The 15,789-nt window shown below is 39.3% G+C and overlaps 1 protein-coding gene across 4 annotated transcripts in view; it reads right to left on the bottom strand.

The window, feature by feature from the left end:
- Positions 1-15,113, bottom strand: part of LOC112553432 (chromodomain-helicase-DNA-binding protein 8-like) — a 40,767-nt gene extending 25,654 nt beyond the window's left edge. For 2 of the 4 annotated variants that reach the window (XM_025220639.1, XM_025220640.1), the window contains exons 1-3: positions 15,006-15,113; positions 11,764-11,843; positions 7,164-9,187 (exon numbers count right to left, since the gene is read on the bottom strand). In XM_025220639.1, the coding sequence (XP_025076424.1) occupies positions 7,164-9,161 (1,998 nt within the window). In that variant the 5' untranslated portion in view covers positions 9,162-9,187; positions 11,764-11,843; positions 15,006-15,113. Of the gene's footprint in view, positions 1-2,372; positions 2,669-2,695; positions 4,063-7,163; positions 9,188-11,763; positions 11,844-15,005 lie in introns of those variants that run through there. The other 2 variants (XM_025220641.1, XM_025220642.1) reach the window with 2 other exon arrangements.
- Between the last annotated feature and the right edge of the window lie 676 nt (positions 15,114-15,789).

Raw genomic sequence — 15,789 nt, 5'->3', positions numbered from 1 at the left:
GTGAATTCTGTGATAGTATTTCCTTTGTCGTGTAAGCATTAATATCCAATTGTTGTTTCTATCTCAATAGTTTTAAGCGAAAAAAAAAAGGGGGCTCAGTCGAAGCAATGATAGGACCATGTTTAACTTTGGTCATGTAAATCTATCAAGCATCTTGTTCAAGCTGTGTAACTGCACAAGACAGGAAACCAGTTGTGTACACTTAAGAACTTTTAGCACTTGATAGACCAACATGAGATGAAGAGTAAAACAATCTCCTAGCCTTGTGTTGATGATCATACTCCTGCTGTCAGTTTTCTGTCGATCTTACGCTTCCTCCAAAAGTCTCTCACTTTCCATGTAATGTATTGTTTTGTTTTCTTTTTTTATAAGCGTGTTTAACTTTTTCTATTTTTCGCAGGTGAAAATATTTTAAGAGGAGAGCAACTTTTCTGTCCAAGCCTGTAGGTGAAACACAAAGCTAAATTTCGGTGTTACCCTGACAACAGACAAATTAAGGAAAGAAATCCATTTGTGAACTTACTTATCCAACTGTTATTGCGGCTGATAGCCACATCATACTGTGACACGATACAATAGCTAATTTCAGTTTCAGTGCTTCTACTTGTTACTGATGCATTAAGGACACTGTGAAGACAGCTAATGCCTGCTCCCTACATGTTGTGGAGCTGTGGCGATCCCAAATCTTCTTGAGATGAGATCGTGCTTCACACAATGCGCATGCCCAGTGGTTAAAGGTAACGCATGCATGCACGCGCACACACACACTGAAAGAAGATATGGGAAGTATCTTTCACGTTTAAGTATGTAAAACTTGTCCATTGTTGTTTCTGGGATGAGGGATTGAAGGAATATTACTTTTAATAAGCCTAGGTATTTGACTTGTCAAAGAAAATATGTATTGCATAGTAACAAATACAAATTAAAGCTTGTGCAGTGTTTGTTAACATAAAATCATAATAGAATGTCTGCGCGTGTGTTACATGTGACCCCTGTGCATGCGCACTGTGTGAAGCCCAATCTCATCCCAAGCATGATTTCGGATAACTCAACCGGGTCCTATGGTAGGGTGTGGCTGCGGCCCAAGATCCACTGGGGGCAAATAGGAACAAGAATAAGAAGAACAGAGCCATAACTCAGAAGACCCTAGATGCTGGAGTGAAATGATGACATGGACCTAACTGGTTAACTCTATTAAAACCTCTTGCACAAGACAAACCCTAACCCTGATGTTATCCGATGTTTATGCACTAGCACCCAGACTACAGTGAAAACTCCACATTCTCTCTAGAACTGGCAGAAACTTGATGAATAATGACGAAAAACCTTGCAGTCTTTACATAAGTCTTGGGAATCACTGCCTGAACAAAATTCCTTCTGAAGTGGGATAAGGCATTAAAAAGGATAAGACAACTGTAAATTGTGTAAAAGTAATGTTTAAAAATATAAATATTCCTTGAATAACATTGTTGTTCCTCAAATGTAGAAAGGATACTAATAGTCTTTTACTCCCCTTAAATTGTATCTGATGCTTAGTGGCATGATGAATGGTAAGGATTTTGAGTTATTAATGAAAGGCTCACATGGAGCTTCCTAAATCCTGCTCTCACTGCTTTCATACTGGTCCTAGCCATCAGTTCTTAATACATCACAAATATCGTTCATAAAAATAACATAAATCTACGGCAAGGCACAAACATATCATTACTCATTATAAATGACTAATCTCATGCTAGTCTGTTGAGGGGAACAGAAAAAAAACCAGTACCTCAAAACACAGTAAATATTTTACATAGACACTTCTTTAAACATTTCATTTTAACAAAATTATTAATCTGAATTTATATACGAGCTGCTTTTTTAACATGAAACTTTTGATAATCAAAACTGCTTTAAATGACAACGTGTTTCTGTTAGTGCATGATTACTTGCAGTTCTACTGGCCACTGAGTAGAGCGGGTAAAAATTGATGGGAAAACCATAGTCGGACGATGACGCTATGTTAATATGATTATTAAGGAGTGGTAGAAAAGCAGCCTTGAAAATAAAATTTAAAAAAAAACTTGCGAAGAAAAAAGCACTTACATAAATCGCAAGCCGATCCTTTCGCCGTCTCGTGTTCGGACTGAGACAAAATATTTATGATCCCGAAACAGTCACCATATACTGACGGTCGGGTGTGAAAGCTCGTGCAAAATTACCGTTACAAATTCTTCTTTTCCGTTTCTGAGTAGCTGGGGGAAAAAAAATGCAACCAACCCACGTTTTATTACCCTGACTCTTGTGCGAACAATTCGAAAATCGGATGGACCATGAAAACATTTGTAGAAGTAGACAAAAAAAAAACCCCACCTAATCTCCCTTGTACTCACCTTGTGCTTGCTGCTAATTGATCAAACATGGGCCACCAAGAGCACGAGTGCCCCTCGCCCGACTTGGGCAAGGATAGGAAATCGTAGCACCGAGCGGAAATGGTAAGAACTACTTTCACTGCCCCATAGTCTTCATCGCGCACGCAACTTGTCCAAAGCTACTCTCTTTTTCATTTTCAAGAACTCACTTCCGCCAGATTAAACAAGATCCTTTGTTCCGACTCGACTCTACACAAGCGCATGCTCTCATCTGGAAGCAGCCATATTGAATTCTTTCATTTAACGCAACTACGGCTGTCGGACAAAAACTTCCTGTCACCCACCTGCACCAAGCTGAACTCCCGCCGTTGTCTTGACCGAAACAAAGACTTGGCCACTTGGAAGGCGATGGGCGATTCGGGTAGAGGCGATCTGACTTGCACGCACTGGGAACTAGCCATGGTGACTGTCCTCACACCATTCTGGGACTAAATTGATTACCTAGCAGGCACGCTCCACTGCTACACGGTGGATGAGAGTGGCTGCAGTACAAGCATGGTACAAGCCTACAACAACCTATACACGGCCCGGTGCTCACAAAGCCCCCGACTGCGCCTCAGGCCAACAGCGCATCAAGATCACATGATCCAAAAGCAGTGAAGTCATAGGTCTCCGGCCGCCCTCGTCTTACCTACGCGCAGATATTTCATTCCATGATATTGATTAATTTCTCCTGCAGACTAGCAGCGCAAAATGCATAAACGTCCTTTCAGTGTTGAAAAAAAAAAATGTAGGTCAACCTACTCCCCGGTTTACAATCAGGCGCGGATGTGTCTGGAGAGTACACTGTAACCCACTGTCTCACAACTTCTCTTTTCACTTGATATCTCAATTTTTATGTACATGGCGCCGTCCCCTTCACCACCCATCCCTGGGTTCTTCTCGTCCGCAATGCCCTTTCCCTGTGTGTGTGTGTGAGAGAGAGAGCGCGTGCCGAGCCCGGCACGCCAAGGCTAACTGCTAAAGATGCGGACCCTCTAGCAGGAGCCACCTGCCCATAGGACCTACCCACCCACGTATTCTTCGCCCGACCATCTGCTTTCAAAATTAAATGGCGGGCAGGAGGCTGGTTTTCAATGCGGAAGGTCAAAATGGCCGCCTCGCCGGCAAAACTAGGCAAGGAACTTACGGTGCCATTGTAGCAGCTTATACTTTTCGCTGTTTGCTACATCTGGTAATTTTTTTTAATGCAGCCAGTCTCCTATTTCTGTATGACTACTCAAGCTTTTTTTTTCATTTTTTTATTTAACACCGGCAGTTCTGGAGGAAATGGTAAAATGGCAAACAGAGAAGGCGGGAAATTTCTCACCCTCCAATGGAAGATGTAGACCACTTGATGTTTTGGTAAGAATGAAAAAATCTACTATTCAAGACCACTGAAAAAAGATGCATACAATTCCCTGGTTGTTTTCCCCTCTTAAAATACATATTTTTGAAGATTCAAAGAATCCTGACAGTCCCAATACTCTCACTATTCCAAAGCATGAAATTACAGGGAGCCATGTCCTTCACACAAGTTCTAATATATGACACATTAAATTCTAATGTTAATCATTAACTTGATGTTATGACTCAATACAGCCTTGAATTCTGAGAAAATTTTGTAACCATTTCCTTAAGGTTTACAGTAATCAGCGCTTGTATGGCAAGAAAAATGCGTTGTACTTTATGCTTCCTGACCTGATGCTTAAAACTAGACATACCCCCCACCCCCAAACTTTTGGTCTTGACATGTGCCTCATGCAAGCAGTTTTCATGAAATGCATTTTCCCCCAATATTTATGGTGGTTCGCAAGATTTTAGGAGTGTTAAACATCTAAATTTAGGTAGACATTGGAATGCAGGTAGTCTCTGCATAATTTTACTGACTGAGGATACTGTTCAATGCAAGGAGCTCACCTGTTGGCAGGGATATTGCGTTGTACACATTTATTATTGACATTGAAACATTTTATTCACTTGATCAATGATACAATTCACTAAAACTTTTCATCCTGATCCAAAAGGCTTCTTGCCAGTATGTGCAGACATACCTCCATAGCTGCCCCAGAAAAATCTTTTGTCTCTAACAGCATCCAAGGACAGCGTTGTGTGACAATAACTGCTACAGTGACACTTTCTCAGGCTGCATGCTGTTAAACTTTATCTTACTTATCAGAATGACGACTAATATTTAACCTTACCAACCCACTACTTGTTAGTGCTGTCATTTGTCTTACATAATTAAATTTCCAAATAACATGTTATTCATTCAGCATGAGGAAATAAAGTGTTATGCCAAAAAGTGCATTTTCACATTGCCTTTTTTGAAAACACATTGCACTTTCTAAACTCCTTCCTCAATATCATGGGTACACTTTAATTTTCAAATACGGCAAAAACAAAAAACAAAACAAAACAAAAAAACAAAACAACTCCCACACAGATTGTGTTGCAGCACTTTAGTTTCTTGCTTTGTCTTTTTTCATGTTTCAACCTTCACTGGAAAAAAGGTGTTGCATGAGTGTGCAGTCGTAGTATATGATAATTATTTTTAAAAAGAGCTGGACTGAGTAAATAGTGTTTAATTCCTGTAATAATTGGTAAACACTAATTTGCTGTTTGGTATGGACAAAAACTGATTTCCTAAGTGTTTCTCCCAGTGCATTTTTTTACATTTTATTTCTAGACATAGGGTTCCCAGGGGATCAGGGATGATGCCAAGTAAGGTCCTTATAAGGACTTTGTAAGGACATTTCATGTATTTGTATCCAGGTGACAGTCATCAATGCTTAAGTTTTTCTCATGTACTGTCTGAAAGAGGTATTATTTATGAATATTTGGTCTTATCTATGTTCTGAAATACATTACTATTCTGGTAATATTAATGAAAGAGTTAATTTTGATGCCTATCAGCCATATTTAGGTAACCTAGATAGTCTTTTTAACCCGCTGATAACCTACACTGTTAATGTGCTTCTTCAAAACACTTTCGCCCATTGACGAAAGATTCAAGGATATTCCGCAGGCAGCATATTATGCACAATGTTTATCTTTAGAGTCTTTTATCAACTAGTCTTTGTATTTTTCCTTTAGCCAGTTCTCCTGAAAAGAACACTTCTCAGGCATTATTTGAATCATCAAGAAGACTAAGAAATGTGGTCATACGTCAAGACTAAAATCTTGCGAAACATAAGTTTTCATCTCGAACGAGACTTGGCAGTCGTGTGATTAAAATAGTGGTGAGGAGAAGAATCATATTTTTGACTCCGAAAATAAATTTGTGGATTTATAAGAGGCATGAAAAATAAATCTGTGGTAATATTTTATCGATATAAGGACTTGTAAGGTCACAGAGAAAATGTAACGATGTGTGTGAGGAATTGTAAGGACCGAATGGCAAATATAAGGACTTAAAAGGCCTTATGGCGAACATTCTCTACATAGGGACTTGTAAGGATAGGTAAGGACCCTGTGAACCCTGTAGACATGCTCAGAATAGACAGCAAATAGTGGAGATGGAGCTGCTGAACAGATCAGGCTGATGAAATGAGATCATGACAAATTTAATCTAAAATAATTTATCTAAAAAAATAATAAAAAGCTGCAAAGGGCATGCTTGCTGTTCTACTTCAAGCTAGCAAATAAAAATATTTAAACCTCTTACTTCACCTACAGCATCAACAATAATTACAGAGATATAATTAAAAAACAGAATTAGAATAGTCTGGAGTGGTATGTTTACAAGGACAAACTAAATACTGACTCTCTCTACTAGATGAGTATAACATTCAGAAAAGTGCACTTTTCACTTACACTAATGCTGCCAATCTCTCTGCAGAATAGATTTGTACACAGAAATTAAGAAAACAGCATGCTGTTGATGCATATCCAGCAAAATGATGTCCACTTGCGAACTGGATTGAGGAGACAAACTCTCCCTATTTTTGTATCTGTGCTGCAAATGTTATTTGATTTGGATGTCAGTAATGGATCTGAGTTTATCTTGACCTTGGATGTGCTGTTGCTACTTAGTTCTCTTAAGCGGATGTCTTGAATACATTCTTTTCTCCTATGCTGAAGGGTATATCTCCCAGCTTTCTTATCTTGATTATATCATCAATTTCTGGTGGTGGTGGTGGTGGTAGGTGAGACAGTATGTGTGTTTGCGCATGTGCATCCCCTCCCTCACACTCATAGAGCTCCCATGTTTAGCAAGCTGGTTAACAGTTCCAGAGATGCTTACCTTTTACTGTTAAACAGGATGCAGTCAATAATAAAACATTTATACTGGAATATGATTTGCCAGAAATGACCCCTCCTCTTTCTACATTGTAAAATTAAAATGACCACACTTTTCTTAAAAGAAAGGGTAACTCAACATGAATATACTGCACAATTATATAACCTTTATTTACCTTTGGGCAATGTAGCCTGGTGATTAATGTGCTTGACCAGGTTACAGGATCAAGACTCACCTGGGCCTGTGACTGGAAAACTTCCCCTGCCCACCCAGCATATGGGCACCTTATTTATTTAAAAGACAGCACAAGGAGAGAGTTGGGGTTTCCTTTCATATACTCCGCCTTAGACATAGTGAACTATGTACAGCTCCCAACCCACCGGGCTATTTTTTTAAAACCTTCATTCAGATTACATTTCTACTCATATTTTATTACAATTATTTTTATTCCCCCCCCCCCAAAAAAAAACAACAACTCATAATTGATCATAAACGTAATTGCTGGTTTGATCACTGATATAACATCTCACCTGAAAAGGCTGTATGCGTTGTGGAGATGACATGGGTGTTGACTGTGAAGGTGGCCTTTGAGGAGAGATCTGTTGGCTCATGTGTTGAGGGCCCATCTGCAACTGAGTCTGACCACCCATCAGTGCTCCCCCCTGGCCCATATGCTGGTTGCCCATGCCCATCGGAGCCATTACTGGCATCTGAGATGGAGGTGGTCCATTCATCTGTCCCGGTCCCATTCCTCGCTTCTGACCCATCAGACTCTGAGGCCCAAATCCTGGTTTCTGCGGCATTCGTGTGGGGCTGGCCATCTGCATCTGTTGTTGTTGCTGTCGCTGCATTTGCATTATTTGCTGCTGCTGCTGGGCCTTCAAAATCCGCAAACGTTCTTGCAGATCCAGCATCTGCTGGGAGATCTGCTGTGTCTGGGGCATGCTGAACAAGTGCTGAATCTGCTTCTCCAGCCTCTGAATCTCCATAGAAATCCCTGATTGAGGTCCCATGGTTTGTGCCATATTTGGGTTAGGGCTCAGAGGACTGCTATATTGTATTTGAGCAGAGGTGGAAATGCTTGCTGTTGAGAGATCAGTTGTTGTCTGAAAGCTGGCTGAGCTGTAGCTGGGGCTTTGGGGGTGCATGCTAGAAGTGCTGGATGCCGAGCTCTGCATGATCTGTTGGTACGGGTTGGTGCTAGGCATCCCAGCTGAGGACATGGCAGGAGACACCAGCTGCTCCAGCTCCTGTAGACTAGATTGCCCATATGCTCCCTGTGACATAGGTGGTGGATGACTGGGTGGCATGGGCTGTGATGAGGATGGGCATGAAGATGGGGCAGATGCTACATGGGAAGCTCCTGGATATGGTGGCATGTAAGAATTAGGACTGTGGTTTGAGTAATGTCCCATGGGCACGGGTCCCGAAGTGTCACCACTCAGTCCCTGAGATCCTGGGGCTGGTGCCTGATGCTGCTGAGAGTATTGGAAATGCTGAAGCTTAGCTTGACTGGAGCCAGGCCCACTCAACTGCGGCCGCTGACCTGGATAATCGCCTGGATATCTTTGAGGCTGCTGCTGCTGCTGGTGCGAGTGCATGCTGTAAGGGCTCATGCTGGCTGGGTTGTGAGGATGAGGCTGTGAGGGGAAGGGCTGTTGGGACTGAGAAGCATGTTGCATGGGACCTCCCAGCATGCTCATACCTCCTGGACTGCTCATGGGTGAGGCTTGCTGCATGCCTGCACCAGGCGAACCCATTGTCTGCATGTAGGCAGGCTGGCTGGCTCCATCGCCATAGTGACCCAAGTGCTGCTGGTGAGAGTTCTGCTGCATCCCATACTCGGTGTGACCCATGTAGCCCTGTTGCATGGGCTGTTGCATGCACTGCGGCTGTTGCTGTGCCAGGTACTGTGGGTGAGTCGGACTCGTCTGAGTTTGGTTCCATCCTCCTCCCTGTTGTCCCATCATCCCCATCGACTGTTGTTGCTGCCCCATGTGACCTCCACCAATGCCATAACCTTGGTAACTGCCATGCTGCTGTACCATTGCACTGCCAGCCGGAGGACTTCCATACTGCTGCTGCTGAGGTGGTGGTCCCTGCTGCTGCTGCATAACCTGATGCTGCACGCCCATGCCCATCATGCCATCGCCAGGGTGATGTAGTTTTGCCATGGAGCTGTACTGGGAGTACCTACCATCTCCGCTGCTATACTGGTGGTTCATCACTGGCTGTTGTGGGCCTGGTCCTCCCATGGGGGTAGCCATGCCGCCACCATTTGAGGTCATTCCAGTGTAGCTGTCCTGGCCTGCAGGATGACACTGTGAGTACCCCTGAGCAGGTCCCTGATGTGGCGGCTGCCCCATCATCATGGCATTTGGTGGACCAGGAGGCATGTGCATGGCTTGGCCTAGCATGCTGTCCCCATCAGAGGACATGACTCCTCCCAAGTCCGACCCCCCGCCTGTCAGCTCATCCAGAAAATTGGAGTCTGAATCAAAGAGTCCGAGAATGGGCTCGTCCGCCATGTTGAGGCGGACATAAAAGACTGCAACTGCAGAGATAAAGGATTAATACAATGTAAATGTCATGCTACTGTCTTATCTGGATGCACTAATGCAAAAGAAGTGACAAAATCTTTGAAGGAAAAGTTCACAATGTTGCTGAAAAGACTTTAATATTTCATTTTAAAAAAAAACAACTGAGTTTCTGTAAATATTCTTTTAAAAAAGTTACGAGGGTTGTTCCAACGAGCAAGTTTTCATTTTCTACTCAAGTTGCCATGCTATATTTTTGTGCAGAACATGCTCATGTACACAAGCAAGCATATTACAATAAACCCATCAGATTTATTGTTCTGGGGATCTTGACCTTGTATATGGAAAATTAAAATTGGTTGAGAAAGGGTCACATCTTCATTTGCTTGGTTTTGGAAGTACAAACTTTGGGGTCAGCAAAGTCAACAAGCATTTATGTTGAGATCATACATCTATGCAATCTTGAACATCTCCCATCATTGCTAGTGTCAGTAATGCTGCCAATCTTTTACTCCCCTCCTCCCCATAAAAAGAGTAAATGGTAATATTTGTCTCACACAGAGGCTAAGGCCATAAATCTATTCCATGATCTGAATTGACATCACAGGCATGCATTTTGACATATGATCAAGGATGATGTATAATCAGTAGCGTACACGATCTGCCATCTGTGTTCTTCACTGAATGTGTAATTATTACCAGGCATAGATTTTCTCTATGCACATACATTTTGGAATGCCTGTACAATGCAATATTGCACAAAGACATGGCAGGTAAGGCAATGCTGTATGAATGATCAGGAACTACTAAGCTAAAAATCCTCAAAATATATGGACTCACTCAATGCTACCTCATAATGCATAAAGAAGGCTGTAATGAATTTAAAGACTCTAAAGAGACAATCTGGCAGTAATTATTTATAACAAGATTATACAAAAAAGAATGGATTTATGCAAGTAAACATGTCTTGATCACATCAGAAACATTTAATCTCAAGCTTTGCGATCATTTTCACTTTAATTGATATGACTACTTTATTAACAGCTGCAGGTACAGCATCTGTTTCTTTGTATGTCAATTTCTCCTTTAAGGTTGCACATGCAAGGACATGATAAGGCAATATATGCAGCAAAAATAAAAGATAAAAACAACAGAAGGATAAAGCAGCAAACGATTTAGAACTGTAACCTTAAAAATGTGAAATTTAGTTGAATTTCATTATACTTTTTAGAATTATTAGCATGCCTTCTACAGTTGTCACCCTTGGAGACTGCCCCAACATAGGTCATCCAAAATGGTCAACGAAAGATCAATGAAAAACTATTTTTCATGCTAACTTCTTCACTACACACAGTTTATATAACATTTTAATGTTTTTATATGGTTTTTTGTTTAAATATACATAGCTTTCTTTTGTATGCTACATCTCTTGATGCATAAAACTATAAAGTGACATTAACATTTTTATTATCCATACACAACAATACTGCCTGAATATGACCTATCTGCAACTTTTCCCACACTTAAGGATTGAAGTAAACAGGGCAAGAGTGGTTTACCAATCAGCTTCTCTTGCAGTTTATGTGAAGCACTGGCTATCAAACATTAGTGTGGTTTGCTTTAAAATCCCTTTTTTTTAAATGATGCAAAAGACATGTACTACTTCGATTTGTTGCCTGTTTCAAACCCTTGTTTATATCTATTTGTTCATCCCCTATTCCCTGCACCTTTAGCCATTACAAAACCATGTGGTAAATGCTGGCCTGTAAAATACCGCATGATCTGACCAGTGCACAATGAACCCAGCACCTGGGTCACATGCAGGACATCGCAGTGTCAAGTGTGAAGCATGCTTAACTTATGTATGTGCTCTTGAGGCAAAGTAGCAGCTTTCACACTGTCTCCACCTTTGCAGCCCATTGAAATGGGACGTCTACAAATCATCAGAAAGTTTTGGAAACAAATGTTTGTGATGCATGTGAGATGACCAACATGAGTAACTGATTGTTCTAGAAGTGTTTTGATAACAAATAAGTTTGAATAATTTTGAAAAACACTATATGACCCAATCTTAAAAGAGTTACCATGTATCAAGGTAAAACTTTTGAAACTCATACTTTATTAACACCAGGTTACATGTAGAAAATGGTTCTTTTGTGAAAATCTGTTTTATAAGTTCTTTCTGCTGCAGGTATGAAGTTATCTTGTTGTGACATCAGCACCAAACCCACTCTTCAACTCCTACAACCGGGTAGATAAGTGTTCATCCTTTTCCATATAAAGTGGCCCTAGAGTATGTAAGCGCTCTTAAATGTATACTTTGATGTATGACAGGAAGATAAGAGTGGTCACAGACTAGATAATTTTAATATGTGCACAGTATGTGTGCATGCACATTCTAAAACTTCTGGATCAATACAATGTAGCAATGTCCCCTTCTTCAGCAAATAATTTGTTTCAACTCAAGTTCTTGTTTGATATTTTTAACTTTGTCTAAAATAATTTTATAAAACATGAACATCACCATAAATCAAAATGTCTCATGTTCCAATAAATACAATAAAAAAAAATAATCAGATACACTTCAACTTACTTTACAAGAATAGTTTTTGCTGTCAAAGTGCCATACTTTCTTTTACCAACATTAGCACCTGGACGAACACTGCCAGGCACCTGTAACACAGATGAAATAGTTTGAAATGGCCCATTCACAAAACCAGTCTCACTGTTATACAGAATACAACATAAATCTTACCATGACAGTAGTTTCCATGTTCAATGTACAACTTTTAAACTTTCTATGCCTTATCACAACAATCGTAATCTCGTTTCTTACCATTTATTGACATCCTGAAGTCTTTATATGTTCTGATATAGTCTGAGATTTTTTGCTGTTATTAAATACTACATACCCATTCCCAATCCTGTCACTTATTGGTTTAAAAAAGTAATACTTTAGCTTTAGTAACTGATTTATGCAACAGAAGTCATAAACACTGTAGAATGACAACAAACCATAAGAAATTAAAACTATACTTTAATTACAGAAGGAATTAACAGAAAAAAATCTTTGACTCTATCTGCAAAGAATAAAGAAAAATAATTAGAGTTTTCATGGGTCCTTATGGCCTATTATACTAGATCTAAGCTAAAATAATGATGATGATAATAGCAATTGGTGAATTTGTAGATCACATTTCCCCGTTTCAATGCCAGCTTAATATGCTGCGCAAGACTACAAACTAACCAACAGTAAATCATACAACAAAGAAACTCAAGTGTTGGTAAATACAATGATACCATGGCAAACATGAACAAAGTGCATGGATGTAGATGAACTGAGGAATGAGCAGAACAGTTTGCTTGATTATGAAAGAAAATGATGTCGCACTAAGACCAACACATGTACATGTAATTCTCTATTCATAGCTTGTTATGCATTGTTGCTACTCTGCAAGTTTGACAGTCATTTTCAGTTTATGACTTTATAAGTGTGACAAAGTCTTTAGCGATAAGGAAATGGACACAACTGTTAAAGGTACATTACAAATATTGTTATAATGCTCATAGCTGTAAAAAAAAATCAAGATAATCCACCCCTTTTAAAAAAGGAAAAATACTACATAATTTGTATGATTGGAACTTAAAACGACAAGTTTAGAAACCACTTTAAATAAATAATAACAATTATCTTCTTGGCATTGGGATACAGCTAAAACGGTACTACTACTACTACTAGCTAATTTAATACTTCAGAAAGTCTGTATTAACAAAAAATATGCAATATATAACTGTCTTCCAGCATTTCTTTGTGTCAATGCTTCAATGGACAAAGAAGAAAAATATAAAAAAAAACAAGCAAACAACAAAGCATGCTGCCACTGGTTTACTTAAAAAGATAAACTACATATTTTTGTATGCTGAATGACTGTTGGTCTGATGCAGTCATTGAGAAAAAGTTGGGACCATATGGAAGACAATGGTAAAGACTAGCTGCAGCATATGCAACATCAAACATCTCATATTCTCAGTGGTCATGAATATACACTGCTGCTACAGCCTGCCCCATATTTTTGCTGCTGTGGCTGCATTTATTGCCTATGATGCACAACTTATCTTATCCTAACCTTGTAACTAGCACTTGTTCATTTCTTTTCTAATTTTTATTAGATTAGTATTTTTGTAACTTCCTACAAGTTCCTGCACTTACCAAGTTATAATTAATTATTGGGATTAATGAAGTTGGTTATTTGTCATCCATTTGTCAAGGTCATGATGAAGCAGAATAAATATGCTGCATCTGAACAGTGAGATCATCACAACAAAATTTGCACTCAATGAATAAAACAAACCTGTTTTAATCCTTCCCTAGTTTCAGGAAAATGGCTTGAAGCAAGTTCTCTTTATCTGTCATGGTTTATTAAATAGGAAAAAATATAAATCTATTATAGTGTTATTTTCCTAAACCATTCAGTGCACAATAAAAATATAACAAACTTTTAAAATGTATATAGTGTAAGCCATCTATTTCTAAATGTATTTTGATCATTTGTAATTGCCAATCTCATAACTGGTATACTATCTTTTCCACATTTTGCTACAAGCAAGCATGAACTGTTTTATTTCCTTCCCATATTACAGTGTGCCACTTGATAATCTGTTTTTGAGCTACTCATGCTGCTGCTATCAAGGGTGAATTAGGCCAGTGCATTGGAAGGCATCACAGTAAAAGATAGCCTTTTGTGAATGAAGCGAATGTTAAAAAATGGACAAAAACATCTCTTAATAATAACAATCATACATGGCTACCTGCTGGAAAATGCTGCCCATGCAGCGGTATTTATTACTGAAGCAGAAACAAAAATTGTAAAAATTCAGGTAAATATCTCTGGAGATTTAATATTTGTCACGTGTCATAAACACTAACAAGACAAGTGCGGTCTTTGCAATAATGTATTTTAAATACATTTCCTGCTTTATTCAACTTTTGCCTAAGAATTGCAGTATATGAGTCAAATTTTACATCTAAACTCTTTTGTTTCTATCCATATTGTCTTAATTTTACTTCTCAATATTTGTTACTATTTGTCTTTATGTTACATCTGAATGTATATGGGAACTGCTGCCTATGTCTTTATTCAAAATTTTGTAGAAAGGTAGGGCATAAAAACTGTAAACATTTCATGAAGGCATTGCAGTTTATCTGTTGCTCACATATAGGCTGCATGCTAAAATGTATTGGCCTTGTGATCGCTTTGGGTTTGTAATGTTCAATCCTGCAGATAATGTACATGCAACAAAACGGTATTGCTGCTCTGATGTGTCAATAAGTATCCTCTCTTCAACACAGTTACTAACTACAACTGACAAACAATTGTCATTTTTCTATTTTGTACAAGAATGCTGCGTGAGTTCTGCCAAGTCATCAATCAGGTTTTCGAATCTGACTTGTGAAATAACTTCACTGTTTACTAGCACTGAAGCAGCGGGTCAAACGAGCTTTTCTTGTCTTGTATTATGGTATATTTACAGTGTCACGTGCAAAGCATGCTTCATGGTACATCTCACTCACGTCCAGGTATGACTAGGAAAGCTGAAGTGTACTCATCTCTTTCAATTTCACTAGGTTTTAGGATGAATTAGCCGGCTGAACAACGAAAAAGTGACTTTTGAACGCCATTTCTGTCGCAGTTTTGGAAAGAAATTATCTGTGGCTAAAGACAGAAACCGGGACGATATTCTAGGGCTGTTTCCGCTCAACAACCAACTACAGATGATCAGATAAAGGGTACATATGACAAAGTACCATAATAAATCTTAAGGAATCAAACATACCTGAATTTCCAGCACAATCTTTAGGAAAAAGCTCAATAGATGATTTTGTAGACTTTAGACAGCCTAAACCTTCAACATCTTGCATCGTGTGAACAAAAAATTGACCCCTACAACCTATGCTCTCATTGGCTGTTTATTTATGCAGTCAGATATGCTTGTAACTAAATTACAGGCTTTTCATACATTAATAAGACATTTTATTAACTCAGCAGCATAGAAAGACTAATTTTTGTTGTCTTTATTTCAGTTAAAGTGTGATATATAAATGCTGGTATTAACAATACAGGTAAATCTGAGGCACAGCGTCTCAGGTATCAACCAATGAAATGCGACGTTACAAATGCACCGCGGATAAAAGAAATTACAGTGCCAAGCACAGAGATGGCCAATCAGCGTACGGTTGGCCGAGAAATGCCCGGATGTTATCTTTCAAAGGCGTCACCTGGTTCCCATTCAGGAGAAGGTATGCCCGCAAATGTTACCCCCTCCAAGCATGTGTGCTGAAATGATTTGAAGTAAAATAATTTATTACTAAACCAATAACAACAAATAATACGACTACAGGGTCAAAAATATGGAAATGTGTAAGTGTATAGAGCTGCATATAGATATAGAGAGACAAGTGTGTGTGGTGGTTGTGATCACTGCGCTGTTAGTAAGTGCAAGTTTATAGAGCTATAGGCACTTTTATTTGGCATTTCCCAGAAAAGGCAGCTGCGAAGTAAATGCATAAAGGTAACAAACAATTTCAAAGTATTCGATAGTTGAACACCTCTCTGTTGTT

Source organism: Pomacea canaliculata, linkage group LG12 (assembly GCF_003073045.1).
Source record: "Pomacea canaliculata isolate SZHN2017 linkage group LG12, ASM307304v1, whole genome shotgun sequence".
Lineage (NCBI taxonomy): Eukaryota > Metazoa > Mollusca > Gastropoda > Architaenioglossa > Ampullariidae > Pomacea > Pomacea canaliculata.
The sequence above is the reverse complement of the archived record's forward strand: the minus strand, read 5'-3'. Positions and strand labels throughout refer to the sequence as shown.